This window comes from Diabrotica virgifera, chromosome 5, assembly GCF_917563875.1.
Source record: "Diabrotica virgifera virgifera chromosome 5, PGI_DIABVI_V3a".
NCBI lineage: Eukaryota > Metazoa > Arthropoda > Insecta > Coleoptera > Chrysomelidae > Diabrotica > Diabrotica virgifera.
The window spans coordinates 37724635-37746779 of record NC_065447.1 but is presented as its reverse complement, the minus strand read 5'-3'; the positions used below and the strand labels follow the sequence as shown (position 1 = coordinate 37746779).

Genomic DNA, 22145 nt, shown 5'->3' with positions numbered 1-22145 from the left:
GTATTCTATTATTATAAATATTTTTGACGGTTTCTTTAGCAGAGCAAGTTTGGTAAAATATTCAATTTTTGTTCCCTGGGGTCATGTTCGATTCGTTTCCAAAAATAACTGAAAACGCATTTAGAAAGTTTTTATTTAAGAAACTATTTTAATGCAAATCATATGAAACATCATGGGGTACACATTATTAGTCTAATATATTAGCAGTATTTATAGCTTCCAGCAGAATACTAGATGCAGCCAAACTTGTTTCCTGTTCTGTTTGTGAATCTGTGAGTGGTATATCCTGTGTTTGTTGTGGGATGTATTGTGATGAAGATGGTAATGCATATTGTGGCGAGCGTAGTTCAGGTACTGTTTGAGATTCTGTCACTTGTGGTATGTATTATGGTGAAGGGGATGATACATATTGTGGTGATAGTAGTTGATTGTGGTGTGATGTGAGTGATCATGTGTCATCTGGTGATGAAAGAGGTGGATGTATGGGAAAACTGGAACTTGATGAATGTGTTGAAATTGGAGTCATTTGTCCAGAATGTCCAGTAGCAGGATAGTCATATTTTCCGATACTTGCTTGAAACAAAATATTTGATATTTCATGCTCCACCACATTTTGAGCATAACTTGATTTTAAAGCTTCCATTTTCATTGCAACATGCTCCCCAAAGGCACTGTATTTATGGCGATTTTTCTTAGCTTGAAGTTCTTTCAATACGTTGTAAGCTTCCTCTTGCCTTTGGTCACCAGTTGAAACCTTCCTTTTTGAACATTTAGTTTTTTTCCCAATACAAGGCGCTGTCGACGGACCTGGTTGTGAATTCGGTGGTTCTGAATCCGATGATGGTGGGACTATTGTATTACTTGTATTTCCCTCATTTGGTAACATATTTTGATTTTGGGAGATTTCTGCCTCAACTTCTTCCGACCCAGAATCCTAAAAATATATTTTTTTATAGATGCCTGGAACTGCTGAAGAGTGGAAAGTAGTGGCAACACAGTTTAATATTCTATGGAATTTTCCACAATGTACAGGAGTTATGGACTGAAAACATATTATGATTCAATCACCAGAACACAGTGGAAGCGATTACTTTAATTACAAATCGTTTTTTAGCATTGTGCTTTTTATTGTTGCTAATGCAAATTACGAAGTGTTGTATATGAATGTTGGCTGCCAGGGACGCATATCGGATGGTGGTGTTTACGAAAATACCCAGTTCAAAAGAATGTTGTCCGAATGTAAACTTAATCTACCTAATAATGAAAAGCTTCCTGGTAGAGCCATGGCTGTTCCTTATGTTTTTCTGGGTGACGATGCTTTTCCATTGTCACCAAATTTGATGAAACCTTATCCAGGTACCCAAGAAAAATGATCACAGGGAAGAATATTTAATTATAGACTATCAAGAGCGCGAAGGGTATCAGAGAATGTGTTCGGAATATTATCTGCACGATTTCGAGTTTTCAGAAAAATAATGTTACTTGAACCAACGAAAGCGGGGACAATTGTGACTGCTTGTATTTGTTTACATAATTATTTAAGAAAAAAAAAATCAAGGACCACCTACACTCCACCTGGAACTTTCGATTCTGAAGACAAAGACAGTGGTAATATTATTTCTGGAGCTTGGAGGAACGAGATGCAAAACAATATGCCATTCCATAGTTTCGATAAGAGAGCTCGGAAATCAAGTAGTGCTGCGAAAGATGTGAGACAAGAATTTGCAGAGTTTTTTATGACCGAACAAGGGAACATTCCTTGGCAAAATGACTATTAACAAATTATATAAAGTAACGAAACAAACAGCAAGAAAATTAATTAATGCATTAATAATATTAATTTTATGAAGTTATTTTATTTTTTTTTTAAGTTAGAAGTTAACTAACTTTCTACTAACTGCTAAATTACTAGAATATGATACGTTATGATCCTCTTTCAATCGTAGTTATTCATAGCTTATAAATCGTCAAATAAATACAATATTGTTGCATACTTACATGTTTTTCATTTAATCCCTTTTCAAGGCATAACTTAGGTTCATTTTTGTCTGATAAAAATAGAAGTCGTTGGTACGCAAACCACTTTGTGGTATCAGAAGTAGCTGAACCCGATTTATTTTCTTCTTTTAATTTCTTCTTCTTTCTGAAAAACTGTGCCGTCAAATTTTTTATTTTCCTTTGTATTTCAAGTTCGTGTAGCCCCATCACATCACTGATGGTTTTCCAGGCATCCTTTTTCTTATTTTTATTTTTATAATTTACGTCTTTTGGATTCCATAATACACTTTGGGTGTGATATAAATCAATTAAGGTATCAATAAGTTCATTTGTCCACGTTATTACTACAGACATGTTTCTGTTTACAACTTATGTTTCCAGGACCCCCGTAAGAGTTACTGGCGTCTGTGTGCAAAAAAGGATTTTGGCGCCGTATAAGGAATTTTAGATCATGTTTTTTTATTTATTTTTGGAGGTAGGTAGCTGTATAGGAGGTAGTAGTAGCGATTGGAGGTAGATAGTAGCATATTTATGGTCCATTCACTCAAGGTTAAATATTGTAAAACCTCCGAATTTTAAAGAACCGCTTGGATTAACATGACATTTGGCATACACATGTCAAAGAAAAAAGTGATATTGTGCCGAGTGCCGATGTGTGCTTTTGCCCTAAATGTGAGTTTCACCCCTTCTCGGGCGTGAAAAAACATATGTTCAAAAAGCACGGAATTGGATAAAATGACTAATTTTAAACAACTAACCTTTGTTCTATAAATTTTTTTCACTAAGTTAATACTATTCTTTACTTTTGCGAGTAAATGTGTTAATTTTTTAACAAAAAACACGTTTAGGAGGATTTTCTCAAATAACTCAAAAAGTATTTCATCGAAAAAGATATAGCTTATAAAAATGTGAAAAAAATGGCGTAAGTACCTATATATGAAGTCTGCAGACCCAGTAGATGCAGAGTTGTAGCTAATGAAAAGGAAATTATTATTCGTCAAATTCCAAATCGAATATTTCAACGTGAAATAACCAAAAAATCAAGCACTTATCAGGGAAATCTCATTATAACTTTTTTAAAGTGTTTAAAAGAAGTTATATTTTTGTTTCTTATTTAAGTTTTTTTAACATCAAAAGTAAGTAAGTTACGTTCAAAGTAATGTTGGTCCCTTTTTTGCTAAAAAAAAATCGTGAAAATCATCCCTCAAGTATCCCAAATGAAATTAATCGTTACCGCTTCACCACAAGTTACTTTACTTATGTATTGTTTATATGATCTGAAATTTCATCGGTTCAAAGTGCTTATTTTTGTAAAGGCTATAGTTGAAAGGGCTTGACCGAGTCACTAATTACGAGTGTATGCAAATTTTGAACAGCCATATCTTAACCAGTTTTTGTCTTACAGAGTATTTTTTGATAAAATAATTAATTTTTGACTTATTTGCGAAAAACCGTCTAAAATAGTTTTTTTTTTGTCGAAAAATGAACCTAATAATTAGTCAGTTTATCCAATTCCGGACTTATTTTGAACGTATGTTTTTTCACCCCCGAGAATACCTCCAGGGCAGGGAATACCCCTTTTACCCCAGGCAAAAGCACACATCGGCACAATATCACGTCTTTTATTGTTAGCTATGTGTAGGACAATTCCTGTCAATATAAGCGGTTCTTTAAAATTCACAGCAAAAACCGTGAGTAGATGGACTATTATTTGTAGACTAAAATATCAAAATGAAACGAACAAAATAGAAGCATGACAAAATAAATTAAAATGCCTGATTTCTGACATATTCTGGCAAGTGGGAATCAGCAGTAACTGGATGATATACTTACTAATAAAATTTCGCGTGTGTTCATAATTAATCCTATTTAATTTCTCAACTTTTATTTTAAAATTAATTTTTATTTTTTTGTTTGCTTATTTTTTTCTTCAATTTTTGACACCGGTTTTTGGCGCCCCTAAAGGATGGCGCCCGTGTGCATTGCACACTTTGCACATATGGTAGCGGGGGCCCTGTATGTTTCCAACTGAGCGACCGTCCCCACAAAGCCGTTAAAATGTCGACAACACGCGCATTCCTTTGATGTTACCGCCAAAAAGAGAAACAAGGTTCTCAACATTTGTTTGCAATTTTTGTTGGCAACATGAACATATTTCGGAAACTTTTGTCACCAACGCATGTTGACAACACGAAAGTTGCCAATTTTCCTTTGGAGGAGACCCCTCTTTATAATTACAAAAATGCCCGTCACAGTTTGGACGAGAAATTTAGTTATTAACAAATAAGAATCAAAAATGAAATTTTTTTCGTTTAAATCGCTACAGGTAAAAACAGGGTAATTAAATGTTTAATTTATAATATATTTCTTTAAGTAGATGAGCCAAGGTTAAAAATAGCGTTTGTTGAATTTTGGTCCGATTATTTGTTGGTTCGGATATTGCAAAATAAAACTAAAATTTCGAAAATAAAAAATTTGCTATAACTTTTGAGAAAATAAATTTAGGACTTTCATATTGCACGAAAAGTTGAGTCAAACAGTCCATACAATGCACAAAAAATTTTAAGACGATGCGTCAATTAGTTTAAATTTTATTCAATTTGTTCTTTCCAAAGAGGTTTTTTTTTCGCAACGTTATTGTTCAGAAAATAATAATGATACAGCAATTCAGTGAAAACAGAATGAAAGAAGAATAGTCACATTGTCAAATCGTTTAAAAAAATCATTAAAAAGTCATTTTTATCACTCAGAAACCATTTTAATAAAATAGAGTCATTTTTGGCTTATAAACAATTTGAATAACTTTGTTAATATTAATTTACTGTAGGCTAAAACTACAATGTAATTTGAAAAACTTTTTCAAAGAAAAACTTTTCACCTAGGCTAATTACGGTCAAAGTTAGCCACTTTTCTTATTTAAATGACGGCTACTTTGTTCATAACAATTAACGAACCTAACTAGAGCCATTTTGAAGTTGAAGATATATAGGTTATGTGTAAAAGTTTGAGTAAACTTTGAACCTAAACAGAGTGGTTAATAAAGCTTTAAAAATGGCGTCCGAACGGAATTAATTCGTGGTCGGTGGAGGAGAATTACTAAAATACGTGCACTCAAAAAATGAAACTGATTCTGCAAACATATGCTGCGATTAATATCGCTGGAACTTGTTGATGGATTTTGGTCATAATTTTTTTAATTTGTATATACTCGTAGTCTTATAATGTACGTTATGTACACACAACCCCACCTACCATTACAAATTGTTAGGTAGAACTCCCCTTATCACTCAGGGATATGAAAAATAGATTACGACCGATTCTAAGACCTACCAAATATACACATATAATTTCATAAAAATCGGTCAAGCGGTCTCGGAGGAATATGGAAACTAACATTCTGACAGGAGAACTTTATAGATCCAAATATATAGATGGCTATTAACAAATAGGGGATGGTGATAGAAGAGTGAAAGTTAAGGGTTGCATGTATTTTTTAATTCTACATCATATAAAATTAAGGTAGATCATTTTGTTAAAAAAAAATAAGAAAATGTCAAAGGAGCAACCCCCCTTATAACTTACGGGTATAAAAAATAGATTAAAAGCTCTTCAACGTCCCACAGGATAAACATGTAAAATTTTATAAAAATCGGCCAAGCCGTTTCGGAGTAGTATGGTAACTAACACTGTTACAGGAGAATTTGATGTATATAGAAGTAACTGCGAATTAAAGAATAAAAGTGGCTAATTTTGAACCTAATTAACCTAGGCAAAAAGTTTTTCTTCTGAAAATTCGTATAAAAATACCAGCTTTTAAAATCCTAAAGTAGATTTACTCTATAGTCAATATTAACAAAGTTATTCAAATTGTTTTGAAGCCAAAAATGACTCTAGTTTACTAACCTTTTTTCGGAGTGATAAAAACGGCTTTTTAATGATTGTTTTCAACACTTTAAAAACATAACTATTATTCTTGCATATGGTTTTCACAGAATTGCAATGTCATTATTATTTTCTGAACAATAACATTGCGAAAAAAAGCTCTTTGCGATAAACAAATTAAATAAAATTTAAACTAATTGACGAATCGTCTTAAAATTTTTTGTGCATTATACGTTAGGGATGGCGGTTTTTGACAAAACACCGGTTTTCGGTTATACCGGTTTTTTTTGCTTACGGTTTAACCTGGCGGTTATAACCGGCCAAAAAAACCGGTTTTTGGAAAAACCGGTTTTCGGTTTTTTTAATCCAATAGGTTACACAGTTACATTTACAATACACTTTAGTTTGCGATACTCCATTCGACTCGATATCAATATGATCAAAATTAGTACTATCGAAAGAACATAATCTATTACTTTTAACACGTTTGTATATTTGTAGAATAGGTACATTTTAACTCATTTAATGCTTCCTGTATGAGTGTATCGTTTTGAAAACGTAACGAAATTCTTGGAGATTCGTATTCGTAATCAGTAATTCGATATTCATAGTCAGAGCATTATATTTGGTAATCAGACAAAGTCATTCACCCACTTTCAATGTCAAAAGTTAGGTGTGAAAAATAGATGACGTTTGCGTCTAACTTAACCAGATCACTTCTTATGTAAATATTATGATTACAAATACCTTTTCAAGGAAATATTATAATAAAACTTAATTGTTTCTGGCTGATTCAGTTTGCTTCTGTATTTTATAAAATAAAATAAAATTTGAATTACGGTTTTGTTTGGAATAATTACTTGAGAATAATAATTATGATTGGGATCCAAAATAATACCTAACCTAATCCTAATCACCGTAAAAACCTAATAACCGGTTTTTACTTTAAAAAGAAAAAACCGGTTTTAACCGGGACAAAAACACAACCGGTAAAACCGGTTATTGCGAAGTAAAAAAATCGGTTTTAGGTTTAAACCGCTAGGTTTTTCTCATCCCTATTATACGGAATGTTTGACTCAACTTATCTTGCAATATGAAAGTCTTAGGGCCATTTTCGCAAAAGTTATAGCAGATTTTTTATTTTTGAAATTTTAGTTTTATTTTGCACTTTCCGAAACAAAAAAGGATTTTGGAAATTCAAAAACTGCCATTTTAAACCTTGGCTCATCTACAAAAAGAAGAATATTATAAATAAGATATTTATTTACCCTATTTTTAACTGTAGCGATTTAAACGAAAAAACTGCCATTGTTGACACTTATTTGTTAATAACTAAATTTCTCGTCCGAACTGTGACGGGCATTTTTGTATTTATAATGTATTAGGTATATAGTACCCAAAAAATCCATTTCCAATATGCTGCTCAAGTGTCCCGACAAAAACCTTATTTCTCTGGACTACACCAGGGAAATAAGGCAAAAATATACAATGTTCGGGACACTTGAGCAGCCAGGTTGCAAATCGGTTTTTTGGATACTATATACCTATACTAATACATTATAAATACAAAAATGCCCGTCACATTTTGGACGAGAAATTTAGTTATTAACAAATAAGGATCAAAAATGAGAGTTTTTTCGTTTAAATCGCTACAGGTAAAAATAGGGTAATTAAATGTTTTATTTATAATATATTTCTTTTAGTAGATGATTCAAGGTTAAAAATAGCGTTTTTGAATTTTGGTCCGATTATTTGTTGCTTGGGATATTGCAAAATAAAACTAAAATTTCGAAAATAAAAAATTTGCTATAAGTTTTGCGAAAATAAATTTAGGACTTTCATATTGCATGAAAAGTTTAGTCAAATAGTCCATACAATGCACAAATAATTTTAAGACGATGTGTCAATTAGTTTAAATTTTATTCAATTTGTTTATCCCACAGAGCTTTTTTTTCGCAATGATATTGTTCAGAAAATAATAATGATACAGCAATTCAGTGAAAACAACATGAAATAAGAATAGTTATGTTTTCAAAACGTTTAAAAAATCATTAAAAAGTCATTTTTATCACTCAGAAAACATTTTAATAAGATAGAGTCGTTTTTGGCTTATAAACAATTTGAATAACTTTGTTAATATTGCCTGTAGGCTAAAACTACAACGTAATTTTAAAAATTGGTATTTTTATACGAATTTTCAAAGAAAAACTTTTCGCCTAGGTTAAGTACGGTCAAAGTTAGCCACTTTCCTTATTTAAATGACGGCTACTTTGTTTATAACCATTAAGCAATCTAACTAGAGCCATTTTGAAGTTGAAGATATATAGGTTATCTGTAAAAGTTTGAGTAAACTTTGAACCTCAACAGAGTGGTTAATAAAGCTTTAAAAATGGGGTCCGAACGGAATTAATTCGTGGTCGGAGGAGGGGAATTACTAAAATACGTGCACTCAAAAAAAGAAACTGATTATGCAAACACATGCTGCGATTAATATCGCTGGAACTTGTTGATGGATTTTGATCATAATTTTTTAAATTTGTATGTACTCGTAGTCTTATAGAGTACGTTATGTACACACAACCACACCTACCATTACAAAATGTTAGGGGGAACTCCCCTTATAACTCAGGGATATGAAAAATAGATTAGGACCGATTCTAAGACCTACCGAATATACATCTATAATTTCATAAAAATCGGTCAAGCGGTCTCGGAGGAATATGGAAACTAACACTGTGACAGGAGAATTTTATAGATGTAAATATATAGATGGCTATTAACAAATAGGAGAAGGTGATAGAAGAGTGAAAATTAAGGGTTGCATGTATTTTTAATTCTACATCATATAAAATTAAGGTAGATCGTTTTGTCCAAAAAAATAAAAAAAAATGTCAGGCGGGCAACCCCCCTTATAACTTATGGGTATAAAAAATAGATTATAAGCTCTTCAACGGCCTACAGGATAAACGTGTAAAATTTTATAAAAATCGGCCAAGACGTTTCGGAGTAGTATGGTAACTCATACTGTTACAGGAGAATTTGATGTATGTAGAACTAACTGCGAATTAAAGAATAAAAGTGGCTAATTTTGAACCCAATTAACCTAGGCAAAAAGTTTTTTCTGGAAATTCGTATAAAAATACCAGCTTTTGAAATCCTAAAGTACATTTACTCTATAGTCAATATTAACAAGGTTATTCAAATTGTTTGAAGCCAAAAATGACTCTATTTTACTAAACTTTTTTCGGAGTGATAAAAACGACTTTTTAATGATTTTTTCCCATACTTCAAAAAATATACCTATTATTCTTGCATGTGGTTTCCACAGAATTGCAATGTCATTATTATTTTCTGAACAATAACATTGCGAAGAAAAAGCTCTTTGCTATAAACAAATTGAATAAAATTTAAACTAATCGGCGTGTCGTCTTAAAATTTTTTGTGCATTATACGGAATGTTTGACTCAACTAATCGTGCAATATGAAAGTCTTACGGCCATTTTCTCAAAAGTTATAGCACATTTGTTATTTTAGAAATTTTAGTTTTATTTTGCACTTTCCGAAACAAAAAAGGATCGTACCAAAATTCAAAAAGTGCCAATTTAAACCTTGGCTCATCTACAAAAAGAAGGATATTATAAATAAGATATTTCTTTACCCTATTTTATACCTGTAGCGATTTAAACGAAAAAACTGCCATTTTTAACTCTTATTTGTTAATAATTAAATTTCCCGTCCGAACTGTAACGGTCATTTTTGTATTTATAATATATTAGGTATATAGTACCCAAAAAATCCATTTGCAACCTGGCTTCTCAAGTGTGCCGACAAAAACCTTATTTCTCTTGACTAAGAAAGGTGTTCCGTCCAATTAGTTACATTAATGAGCCTTGTTTAGCTATTTCATCGGCTACGGTCTTCTAGTTTTTTTTAGGACACCCATACAGTCCCATAATACTTTAGAATTGACTTCTACAGAATATGGCAATTGAGCAGTGCGTAATTTAATGCCTTTTCACTTCTTCCAAGCATTGATGGATTGCTGTTATTTCCACCTGGAAAATTATTTCATCCTTAGAAAGACTCACCAGAAATGTATGCCTTGCTTTCATCCTACTATACCAGCTTCTACATCTTCCGATGTTTTTGAGCCATCATTGTAGCTTCTGCTTGTCTTCCAGTCTTCCCTGCTTAGTATATTAATTTTGAATATAATATGAATATATGGTTAAAGCTATATTTCGCAGCTGATACATTGATGGCATTTCTGTCAGCACTATGCCCTTGTCTTATAATATACTTATTTTATTTTTGCCTATAAAAAGTACCATCCTCAGAACATAATGTTAAAATGCGTTACAGAATGTTTAATTTTTAACTACCTTTAACATGATGGCAACATTTTATTTGCAGAGTACCTATGACTGAAAATAAATAAAATATACTATGCCATATCAGATGACAGATAATTAAAAATGTAAACGAAATCCTTTGAGAAACTCCCGAACATTTTTCCATAATATATCCATCAAAATTTTCTTAATAGAAAACGAAAGTAGCCATGTATCAACATGTTTCGATATTTTTTAATAATCTCCCTGAATCCCGATATTATAGGAATCTGTTGATCATTTGATTGGACAATAATTCTTCTTCTCTTTCCAGTGCTGGCTCCACTAATGAGGATTTGCTATTGCAAATTCGTCTCCATCTTCTCCTTTTTTTAAACGTCTCTGTGTGTAACCCTAGTAACATCTAATGGAAATTCAGCGTAGGAATAAGCAACAGTGGATGACAGAAGAGATATTGAATTTAATGGATGTAAGAAGAAAATATAAGAATGCTAATCTGACAGAATACAAAAAGCTAAACAGTATGATTCGAAGAAAAATAAGATCAGCTAAATCAGAGTGGCATAAACAACAATGTAAAGAAATTGAGAACTACGAGCGTATCTATGACGCATTCAATATGCACAAAAAGCTGAAAGAAGTTGCAGGACTGAATAAAAAATGTAATCCTCCACTAATCGAAGATAAAAACGGAAAAATTATAATCGATATCGAAGGTCAACTAATACGATGGACAGAATATATAAAGGAATTATTCGATGATGAAAGAAGCGAACTAGAAACGCTAAAGCGGTCCTCCAATAACTAAGGAAGAAGTGCAATACGCTATAAAGAACGCAAAAAACGGCAAGGCGATCGGACCAGATGGGATTTACGTAGAAACACTAAAGCTTTTAGGTGCCGAGGGCATTAAGATACTTACGAAATTGTTCAACTTAATCTACGAAAGCGGAAAAATTCCTAAAGATTGGCTTAAATCCTCATTTGTTGTACTACCAAAAAAAAAACAGAGCCACAAAGTGCAGCGACTATCGCACCATCAGCCTAATGAGTCATGTATTGAAAACGTTTCTCAGAATAATTCATCAAAGAACATATAGAAGAATTGAGGAAAGAATCTCAAGTACTCAATTCGGTTTTCGCTGTGGCCTTGGAACGCGTGATGCACTATTCGCAACTCAAGTTTTAATTCAAAGATGCAGATATGTAAATCATGACGTTTTCATGTGCGCGATTGATTTTGAAAAGGCCTTTGATAAAGTTCGCCATGAAAAAATGCTACATATTCTCAAAACTACCGGTCTGGACGGTAGAGACATTAGAATAATCGCAAATTTGTATTGGGGCCAGGCTGCATGTATTAGGGCTGCGAATCAGTGCTCTGAAGAAGTAAAAATCAAGCGCGGAGTTCGACAAGGCTGTATATTGTCACCAATGTTGTTTAATCTTTACGCTTAAACAATCTTAAATGAAGTGTTGGAAAACGCAAAAGAGGGAATACTCATTAATAGTATGCTTATGTACAATATCAGATACGCAGATGACACCTTGTTCCTGACTGGATCAATTGAACATCTTCAAGCGTTATTGAACCGAATGGTGGCATTCTGCGCGATATATGGACTCAAACTCAACGCAAGAAGAACAAAGTTTATGGTTATTAGTAAACAGGCAGCCCTAAATAATAATAACTATAACGTAACTATCGGTAATGACTCAATTGAACGAGTAAGTAATCTTTTATATCTGGGTACTCATATTAATGAAAGCTGGAACCCTAGTACAGAAATAAAAAGTAGAATTGCCAAAGCAAGAACAAGTCTTATGAAATTTAAGAAAATCCTGTGCAGTCATGATCTAAATTTGAAACTTCGCATAAGAATGGTCCGATGTTATATATTCCCAGTACTACTTTACGGGGTCGAAGCATGGACACTGACAGAATCGCTTTTAAAAAACCTAGAAGCATTTGAAATGTGGGTCTACCGCCGTATTCTGAAGATCAGTGGGGTAGAAAGAGTCACAAACGAAAGGGTTTTGCAACGTTTGAATAAAAGTTGCGAAGTAGTGAACACGGTTAAAAGGCGCAAATTGGAATACTTTGGTCATATAATGCGTCACCCAGAAAAATATGACATACTTCACCTTGTCATGCAAGGTAAAATAATGGGAAAAAGAAGTGTGGGCCGCCGTACAACTTCTTGGCTTAAAAACCTACGCCAATGGTTTGGGAAAACTAGCACTGAACTATTTCGTGCGGCTGTAAATAAGACAATGATTGTTAATATGCTGGGCAACATGAGAGCCAACGATCGACAAGCGGTCTCGGCACCTTAAGAAGAAGTGTGTAACCCGGTCCAGTTGTTGCTTTAACGAAAAAATAAGTGGTGACATAATTACTTGTTTAGATGACACTCCTTTCCTCATTTTTCTCCTCTCCTATAGTTTTCGGTATACCCTTTAAATCTTACCAATTTGACATATCCTGTCATCTTGTAGACCAACTGTTGAAATTAGCAATATATGTAAATTTTTTTAAATTTTAAAATTATTTAGTGTTGTTTTATAATCAAAATTTAACCCTCACGCACAAGTTGTACATATAACTTCAGTGAGGAACTGAGTTTATTTTATATGTATTTATTTGCTACAAATAAACTCCATTATTATTATTTATTATTATTATGTAGGTACATAAAGAAAAACGTTTCAACCATTATTTTTTGTTATATCATTATATTTTCGTACATCTTCAATAAAATTATAAGTCATGACACCAACTTATGCTAACTAAACATTATTTCCTAATACCTTACAAAGCTTAGAATGCAGAATTAAACTGGATAATTATTATAAAATAAGACACAAATGATGAAAAGAGCACAGACAAAATGGTTCTATTGATCTGAAAGAATCCAGCAGCTGAAAATTTAGGTGATAGTTTTTCAATTTCTTCGGCAAAAAATATGAGTTTATTATTTTTACTGGTCCTTTTTCCAACAAATTCTCGACTAGGTAACAAGATGTAATGGTCCTGCATGTGGTAGATATGGTGGAAGTGGACCATTATTTACGGGGCCATGAGGATATCCAAGATACGGATAGTCCCAATCATCATACTCCAAGATTGGTCCGCCATGTGGGAGATGTGGTGGTAGTGGTATTACAGGAATTTCACACACTGGTTCGGGTATTGCATAAGGGTAGTGTAGTGGTGGTATTACAGGAATTTAACATGCTGGTTCGATTATTGGGTGACGATAGTGTGGTGATGGTATTACAGGAATTTCACAGGCTGGTTCAGGTATTGGATGAGGGTAGTGTAGTGGTGGTGTTACAGGAATTTAACATGATGGTTCGCATATTGGGTGAGGATAGTGTGGTGATGGTATTACAGGAACTTCACATGCTGGTTCATGTATTGGATGAGGGTAGTGTGGTAGTGGTAGTACAGGAATTTCGCATGCTGGTTCGGGAATTGGATAAGGACAGTGTGGTTGTGGTATTACCGGAATTTCACATGCTGGCTCGGGTATTGGATAAGGACAGTGTGGTGGTGGTATTACCGGAATTTCACATACTGGTTCAGGTATTGGGTAAGGACAGTGTACTGGATACGGTTCACAATCATCAGATGGGAAATGAGGATGAACAGGATATACAGGTTGGGGATTTCCATAACTAAAAAATAAAAAAAGGATAAATATTAAAAAAGAAAATAAATCTAAGAAGATTACAATAAACAAAAATCTTGTATTATAATATATCAACAACTGTACAATCAACTTTGAGTTATAAGTCATATGAGAATATAGTAAGCAGCAATCAAAAAGTGGATCGAATACGAGAAAATCTGTTTTAAATTACAAATTCTTCTGAAAAGTTCGGTAAGGTTGATTAAGTTTAAACAATATCAACGACATCAACAACTGTTTAGCAATGGTAGTAATGGAGTTCTGGGATAGTTCTGTCATTCTGTTTGGGTTGTTAATAAGTACTGTTCTTCTTTCTGCCACTCCAAACGGAGAATGGAAATCATCATGGACACTGCAGCTATGTTAGCAGCGCGCCTATAAATTTAAATCGAACTACACCCGAAACAATCACGTAGATTGCGAAGCCACGATATTTTTCTTCTTCCCACATTATTTCTTTTGCTCTGCATGATATTTCTTAAAAGCTCGTACTCTGCACCCTCCCCCATAATGTGGCCCAATTATTCCATCTTTCTAGTTTTTATCTCATTTACAATTTCGCATCTTTTGTCTAAAGATTGGAGTACTGGCGTGTTAGTGACGCGGTCGATCCATGATATTTGGAGTATGCTCCTATATCACCACGCCTCGAATGCTTCGATGTTTTTTGTGGTCGACTGTTGTAGTGTCCAAGGCTCAGCTTCATATAACAAAGTGGAAACGACATAAAACCGAATCATTCGTATTCGAAACTTTATGTTGATATCCCGTTTGCAACAGAATTTGCGCATTCTACTAAAGACTGATCTAGAAATTTCTATTCTACATTTAATCTCTTTTGTTTGATCAGTATCGTCTGTGATCCAAGCACCTAGATATTTATAACAGGACACACGCTCAATCACTGTATTGTCTATTACAAGATAAGATCTGATGGTCTTTGATTTCGCGATTATCATAAATTTAGTTTTTTTCAAATTCATTTTCAAGCCCTAACTGTTACAGTATATATTGAGACTTTGAACGAGATGTTGTAGTTCTACTAGTGTTCCCGATAAGAGAACTGTATCGTCAGCATACGTTATATTGTTGATCGTCTCACCATTTATTTTCAGACCAACAACTTCTTACGCGAGTGTTTGTTGAAAGATGGCTTCTCTATACAGATTATATAAAAGTGGCGATAAGATACATCCCTGTCGGACTCCTCGACGGGTTTGAATTTCTTCTGTTAGCCTTCTGTACTCTTAGGTGTTTTTAATAAAAGGGATCAGAAACAAGTATAACAACACGTTTTTTGGTTTCGGGGAAGCTTTTGGTAAACTAAACTGCTGCAAAGGGTATGAGAAACAATAAAGGCTAATTAGAAACTTGGACTGGAAACAAACAACGAAGATCAGAAGAATTTCAAAATATACAAGGTATAGAAATTATTTGAATTAATATATCAAGCATCAGATATGCAGATGATATAATTTTGATGGAGAAGTCAAGTATATGGCTTTAAAGACGATAGAGTTAATCTTGCCGTGTCATAATTTAGCACGAAAATAAATAGTGTAAAAAATGCAAAATCTAAATGGATAATGATATAAAATATAAAGATGAAATAAATCGTGATAAAACCTTTTATCGATCTCAGAAGGTTCCAACTATGCTATAGGGAGTCTAATATTGCAGCCATGATCAAGAATTATTTGAGGTCTTTCAGGAGAATATTTAAAATTTCCGGGGGAGAGCTATAATAAATAGACAGGTTCTTGATCATATAAGGATAGACAGGGAGTGACTCCAATCCATCAAAATGTGCAAAACATCGTATCTTTGGCACCTGTTTAGATCACAATGGAATGGTTAAATGAAGAACTAATAAAAACCGTAGAGAATAGAAAATGCTGAAGTAATCAATAACATTCATTAATTGAATGAGACACCATAAGAAGAAAAATCAAAGAAAAAAATTATATTATCCTTAAAATTTCACTAAATATTTTACAAAGAAATTAGAAAAGGATAAAAAAGGATAAAAAAGTATAAACTCTGTACTATTGAATTTGTCTCTGAAAGGACTATTTATTTGACTTGTTGAACCCATTCAACTTTTGACTATTTATTTCTTCGAATAAATCAATTAAATATAAAATGCATGATTAAAAAAAGGCAATAATATCAAAACTATCTAAGAACATATAAAAAACTATATAGGCAACAATAAACTATACAGTGCGTCCTAAAATAGCGTATAAATTCATTATTTCGTAAACCAGCGACATTAATGAAAAATCCTGAAACAAGTCGATTTTTATTTTTAGATTCAGATTTTTTGGCATATATCATACTAGTGACGTCATCCATCTTTGCGCGACGACGTAATCGATGATTGTTTTTAAATGAGAATAGGGGTCACGTGATAGCTCATTTGAAAGGGTATTCAATTATCTATTCACTAATATAAACATTAACCTAATTATTTATACAAGGTGTTCAAAAAAACATTTTTTAATTAAAATAATTGAGACAAAAAGAAGAATGTACGCAATTTATTTAATTCAAAATACGTTTTACTGTTGTCAGAAAACAGGAAAAAAATGTTTATTTGAGAAATAAATATTGTTTTTTTGCTTAAATTCAATGTTAAAGCTGCCACCCACCTGTCGCTTGGCAGTTTGAACATTTCGTTTAAGCGAAAATCAATGTTTATTTGTCAAATAATTTTTTTTTCTGTTTACTGACAGTGGCAAAATGTATTTTGAATAAAATAATTACATTATATTCTTCTTTTGGTCTTACTTATTTTATGATTAATTATTTATATATTACTTATTTTAATTTAAAAAATGTTTTTTGAACACACTGTATAAATAATTATGTTAATGTTTATATTATTGGATAGAGAATTGAATACCCTTTCAAATGAGCTATCATGTGACCCCTATTCTCATTTAAAAAAATCATCCATTACGTCATCACGCCCAGATGGATGACGTCACTAGTATGATATATATGCCAAAAAACCCTAATTTAAAAATAAAAATCGACCTGTTTCGAATTTATGCATTACTTTATGGACGCAATGTATATTGTAATATCATAAAAAATATAACAAAATATAATAATAAAGTTGATCGAGCAAATGAGAGAAAGGCTCCACACATATAGTTTTAATGGTTTAAATGCCAAGGTATCACAAACAAAACATCAGGAAGAACTAGATATAAGACAAATTTTTGAATACATTTGTTATTAATTTCATTTATTATTTTATTAACAGGCGAAGATAGAAAATTGAAGAATTTAAAAAAATCAATGCGCTACTTAAAAAGGTTTAATATATTTAATTGATTTCCAAATTAAAGGTATAATAATATAATAATATCTATTGCCTTACCTGAGTTGTAGAGCAAGCAACGTAGCCAGAATATGAAACGCGCGGACCATTGTGACTGTATTAGCGAGACAAACTTACCCACAATGCTGGATGATGCTGCTGTTCTTCCTTTTAAACATATTTTTTAAACGATTATTACAAAAAGCCGTGCTAAAACCCTCATTTATAGTCACGTATGATTTTGCTAAACCCAATTAATATCATAGTTACCAGCTGTAGGTTTTAAATCACAAAATCATATTTCCCTTATCAATAAAATACCCCATCTGCATACTTTTTTGATTTATATCTATATGTTTGCTCTTTAGGCCTTTGAGTTTTCTGCGACAGTAAAGTAATTATTTAAAATTCAAATAATTATCAGAATATAGTTTTTTAAAAAAACAATTACTCAACGCGGATTCTTGAAAAAAATGAAGAGAAACAGAAACCGGACTTCTGGAAAGGAGATCTTCTTCTTAGGGTGCCTGTCCGTTCTAAGCGTTGGCGATCATTCTGGTTATGATGACTTTGTTGGTTGCTATACAGAATAGTTGTGTGCAGGTCTTTCTATACCAGCCAGGATATTCTTCTTCGTCTTGGGGCCATTTTTCCTTCAATTTTACCTTGTAAAATGCATTGGAGTAGCTCGTATCTGCCTTGATTTCTCACTATATCTCTCAAGGACTCCAGCTTACGGCCCTTTACAAAGTTGACTAAATCTGCGGTGCTGTTCATCCTCTGTAGTATTTCTTAAATCGAGACTTGGTCTGTCCATGGTATCTTCAGGATCCTTCTGTACAACCATAGTTCAAGACCGGAGTAACAGGACCGAATAATAGTGGACCCAAAACACACCCTTGTGGTACACCACTTAAAACTGGTTTTTAGATGACATCGATTTGCCAATTTTAACAAAAAATCCCGATTTGTTAAAAAAGCATTAATCCACTTAAGGCGTTGTCAGCGAATGCCAAAATTTTCTAGTTTCTAGCATGTTCACGTACGCATCACTCGTATGGTGGCCAAAAGCACAAAACAACAGCTTACGCTAAGCTACAAAAAGTGCAGCTGCTAGTTTGTCTGAGAATCACAGGTGCAATGTCAACATGTCCCATTGCAACCTAAGAGGCGATAGTGAACCTATTATACCTTCAGATTGAATAAGTAGGACATTTCGATAAATATATTCTGACAACTAATAAAATATGAACTGACATAACTATATATATAACATTACATAACAACTACTATAAATAGAGGAGGATACTATATTCTTCAACAGCAGGTTCGTTAATGGGTACCGAAGTAGGTTCATTAATGGGTACAAGTTCATTATTAGGATGATCAGGTTCTATCATTAGATCTACATTTTCGTAGATAGGATTGGATGTAAATTGACTGGAGGTTGCATAGATGGCAGAAGATGCAGGGGGAAGGGGTTTTTGATATTGTGGCTGATAATGAATTACTTCTGGTTCGTTTACAAAGGTTACATTCTTTTAGGTACCATGGTTTTACGAATTTGGTCAATGTGACGTTTTAAACAATAGCCATCACCAAGTTGGACTTGGTAATGTAACAATCCATACTTTTTAACAATTGTGCCAAATTTCCAAAGTTCCTGGTTACCTTGGTAATACCGTACTTGTACTCTCTCCCCCACATTTAATTGTCTTGCACCATTGGGTTGATTTTCTGATCTGCTAAGTTTTGGTGGACGTAGTGCGTCGAGTTTGATTCTTAAACATCTGTTCAGGTACATTTCAGCTGGTGATTTTTCACAGCAAATTGGTGTGGCTCTATATTTTAAAACAATTTCTTGTACTTTCTTACTCATGGGTAAACGATCAGTAGACATAGCTTTTAGTCTCATTTTTAGGGTTTGAACGTTTCGTTCAGCTAAGCCGTTTGTCGCAGTAAATTTTTAAATTGATCACTTACAAAAATTGTAGCGTTTTCTGACACCATAACTTGAGGATATCCGTGAGTAGAACATATCTCTAACAGAAGATCGATGGTTTTTTCTGATGTTGGCGCATCCCTAAGAACTTTGATTTCAGCCCATCGTGATTTAGCGTCAACCACAACACAAAAAAATAAAAACCTTGGAATGGACCCACATAATCAATACGGGAGCGGTCCCAATTTTCTGTTGGAGTATCCCAGTGGGGTAGTGGAGCTTTTGAAGGTGATTTTCGAATTTCAGCGCAAGGTTGACATGACTTGACCATAATTTCAATGTCTTTGTCTATGTTTTTCCAATAGCAATACTTTCTTGCAAGTTGTTTCATCTTTGTAATGCCTATGTGAGTTCTATGGAGTTTTGATAGGACCAGTCGTTAGAGTTGAGTTGGAATAACAATTCTGTGACCTTTAAAAAGGATTTCGTCTTCTAAATTGAAATCATGTTCATTTTGATTTTGTGATTTTAAATCAGATTTAATTCTTGATAAAATGGGATCTTTGTCTGTGGCATCTTTGATATTTTGATAGGTTAGATCGTATGTTGAAATTTCTTTTATTGACTCATGACAGATAGACTTATTTTCTTCGTTGAGAATTTTTTCTAAAGAAGGTGAAGGTTGATTGATAGAAGCTCTAGAAAAACAGTCGACGTTAACGTGATCAGAAGATTTTCTGTATTCGACTTCGTAATCAAATCCTGATAAAAATGATGCATATCGAAGTAGTCTAACAGAAGTCATTGAAGGTAATTTTGAATTTTGATGAAAAATTCTCGTTAGAGGGCTGTTATCAGTGATGAGTTTAAACTTACGCCCAAAAAGATACATGAAGAAGTGATTTGATGAAAACATAATTGCAAGTGCTTCTCTGTCTAACTGACTATAATTTTGTTTACATTTGGTAAGAGATCTTGAAGCAAATGCGATAGGCCTTTCGATTCCATCAATAACATGAAATAGTACCCCTGCAACACCGGTTGGACTTGCATCACAAGCTAATACTACGGGCAAACTTGGATCATATGAACAATTATGTCATCAAAATATGAGTGAGTTTTCGATAGACCGGATAGAATTTGATCAATAATTCCATTGAACTCTGAAGGGTGTTTACGCACATTTATACTGATATCTGACAATACGAACCAGTACGCCAATGCGGCTAATATTAATACATATATGGTTCATTTTTTACTACCCCACGCTCTCAAGCAGAGGGGATTGAAGGATGAAGTTCACCAAAGGCAGATTCCAGAACCCCATTCGAGTCAAAACATTCAGAGAAGCAACACACATATTAACCTTTTATTTTCAACACTGTTACATATCTAGTTACAATCAGTATACGTTTAAATTCAAAAATATTTACTTAAGTGCGAAGTTATTTACGACCACCCATCAACCTTTTTCTTCAATTTCGCACAAACAAACATTTTGGTTCTTCGAGCAAATATATAATTAATTGCCACGTCCTTCAAGTTAGCAGAGCAAAATCAGCAGAACACAGTTATTCTTATACTATAATTAAGTGTTAATTTAATGCTAATTTAATGTTCCAAGAAAAAATTTATTGCTCTTCTTCTTTAAAAGTTATCGCATGTTCTGCTAACTTGAGTCTCAAGTTAGCAGAACATGCGATAACTTTTAAAGAAGAAGAGCAATAAATTTTTTCTTGGAACATTAAATTAGCATTAAATTAGCACTTAATTATGGTATAAGAATAACTGTGTTCTGCTTGAGTCTCAAGTTAGCAGAACATGCGATAACTTTTAAAGAAGAAGAGCAATAAATTTTTTCTTGGAACATTAAATTAGCATTAAATTAGCACTTAATTATGGTATAAGAATAACTGTGTTCTGCTGACTTTTAAGGTGGTGTTTTTGTGCTTTCATGAGGTGTGTTCGTACTTTTCGCTTAAGGTTTTCTATATCCGTTTTTGTCCACTTAACAATACCAAATGAATAGCTAAGCGCGGAACAAGCGTAGGTGTTTAGTGCCTTAACCAAATTTTTACTGTTAATCTGTGAACAAAGCAACTGTTTTACCCTTCGTATAAACTCAGTAGCTATCTCAGTTTTCATTTGCTTATGGTCAATTTTGCGCTTCTCCTTTACTCCAAAATATTTGTACAAATAGTTTTCGCCCATGGCTTCGATGTTCTGGCCATTTTGCATATGGAATCCACCGGGCTGTACCTTTCCTCTGACTATATTCAAAACACGGCACTTGTCTAGGTCAAACTGCATACTAGTATCATTAGAGAATGTTTATACAATTTTTAGCATCTGTGCTAGGTGTTCTCGAGTGGAAGCCTTTAATTTCAAATCACCTATATACAACAGATGATTGAGCTTCGCTACCAGAGTATTATTGTTTTTAATGCTGAAACCTGAGTCAGTGGAGTTTAACAGCTCAGAAAGGGGGTTCAAAGCTATACAGAACCACAATGGACTCAACGAGCCTCCTTGAAATAGGCCCCGGTTGATTGCGATATTTTCCGTTTCCATATTGTTTTCACCAGGTATTTGGAGGTGAATTTTATTCTTCCAATCTGTCATTATATGCATTAAAAGGTCACTATATTATCATAGGTTATGTTTATTCTCAATATATATACATATTAAGCCATTCATGCGGTTTATTAGCATTATTACTGTTATTTCGATTATTATTATAACAATAATAATTATTTAAAACATTTTAAGTTTTTGAAATATTACTTTACTTTTTATGTTTAAAATTTAAAAATTAATGTGTTATAAATAGGCTGGTATAGTGTATTATCTCAATTTGCCGCTCATTATTTTGCCAAGCTTATCAAGCTGCAAGTTGAATAGTAATATTAGAAAGTACATGACAATCATTATACATGTTTGCACGATTT

At 33.1% G+C, this 22145-nt stretch overlaps 2 protein-coding genes across 2 annotated transcripts; both read right to left on the bottom strand.

Moving 5' to 3' along the window:
* Positions 1-448: 448 nt before the first annotated feature.
* Positions 449-2352, bottom strand: LOC126885343 (uncharacterized). Its single transcript, XM_050651900.1, has 2 exons — positions 1999-2352; positions 449-934 (listed from the first exon to the last, which is right to left on the bottom strand). The coding sequence occupies exons 1-2, from the start codon at positions 2350-2352 to the stop codon at positions 449-451; spliced, it is 840 nt and encodes a 279-aa protein (XP_050507857.1).
* Positions 2353-12948: 10596 nt separating this feature from the next.
* LOC126885000 (small proline-rich protein 2H-like) lies at positions 12949-17423 on the bottom strand. Its single transcript, XM_050651388.1, has 2 exons — positions 17316-17423; positions 12949-13913 (listed from the first exon to the last, which is right to left on the bottom strand). The coding sequence occupies exons 1-2, from the start codon at positions 17363-17365 to the stop codon at positions 13577-13579; spliced, it is 387 nt and encodes a 128-aa protein (XP_050507345.1). The 5' UTR covers positions 17366-17423; the 3' UTR covers positions 12949-13576.
* Between the last annotated feature and the right edge of the window lie 4722 nt (positions 17424-22145).

Bases quoted from the DNA above. Each gene is read 5' to 3' on its own strand.
- LOC126885343 (XM_050651900.1), bottom strand. From the start codon at position 2,352: ATGTCTGTAGTAATAACGTGGACAAATGAACTTATTGATACCTTAATT. The intron at 935-1,998 runs GTAAGTATGCAA...ATATATTTTTAG, and splicing joins AGGGATTAAATGAAAAACAT to GATTCTGGGTCGGAAGAAGT.
- LOC126885000 (XM_050651388.1), bottom strand. From the start codon at position 17,365: ATGGTCCGCGCGTTTCATATTCTGGCTACGTTGCTTGCTCTACAACTC. The intron at 13,914-17,315 runs GTAAGGCAATAG...TTTATTTTTTAG, and splicing joins TTGCTTGCTCTACAACTCAG to TTATGGAAATCCCCAACCTG.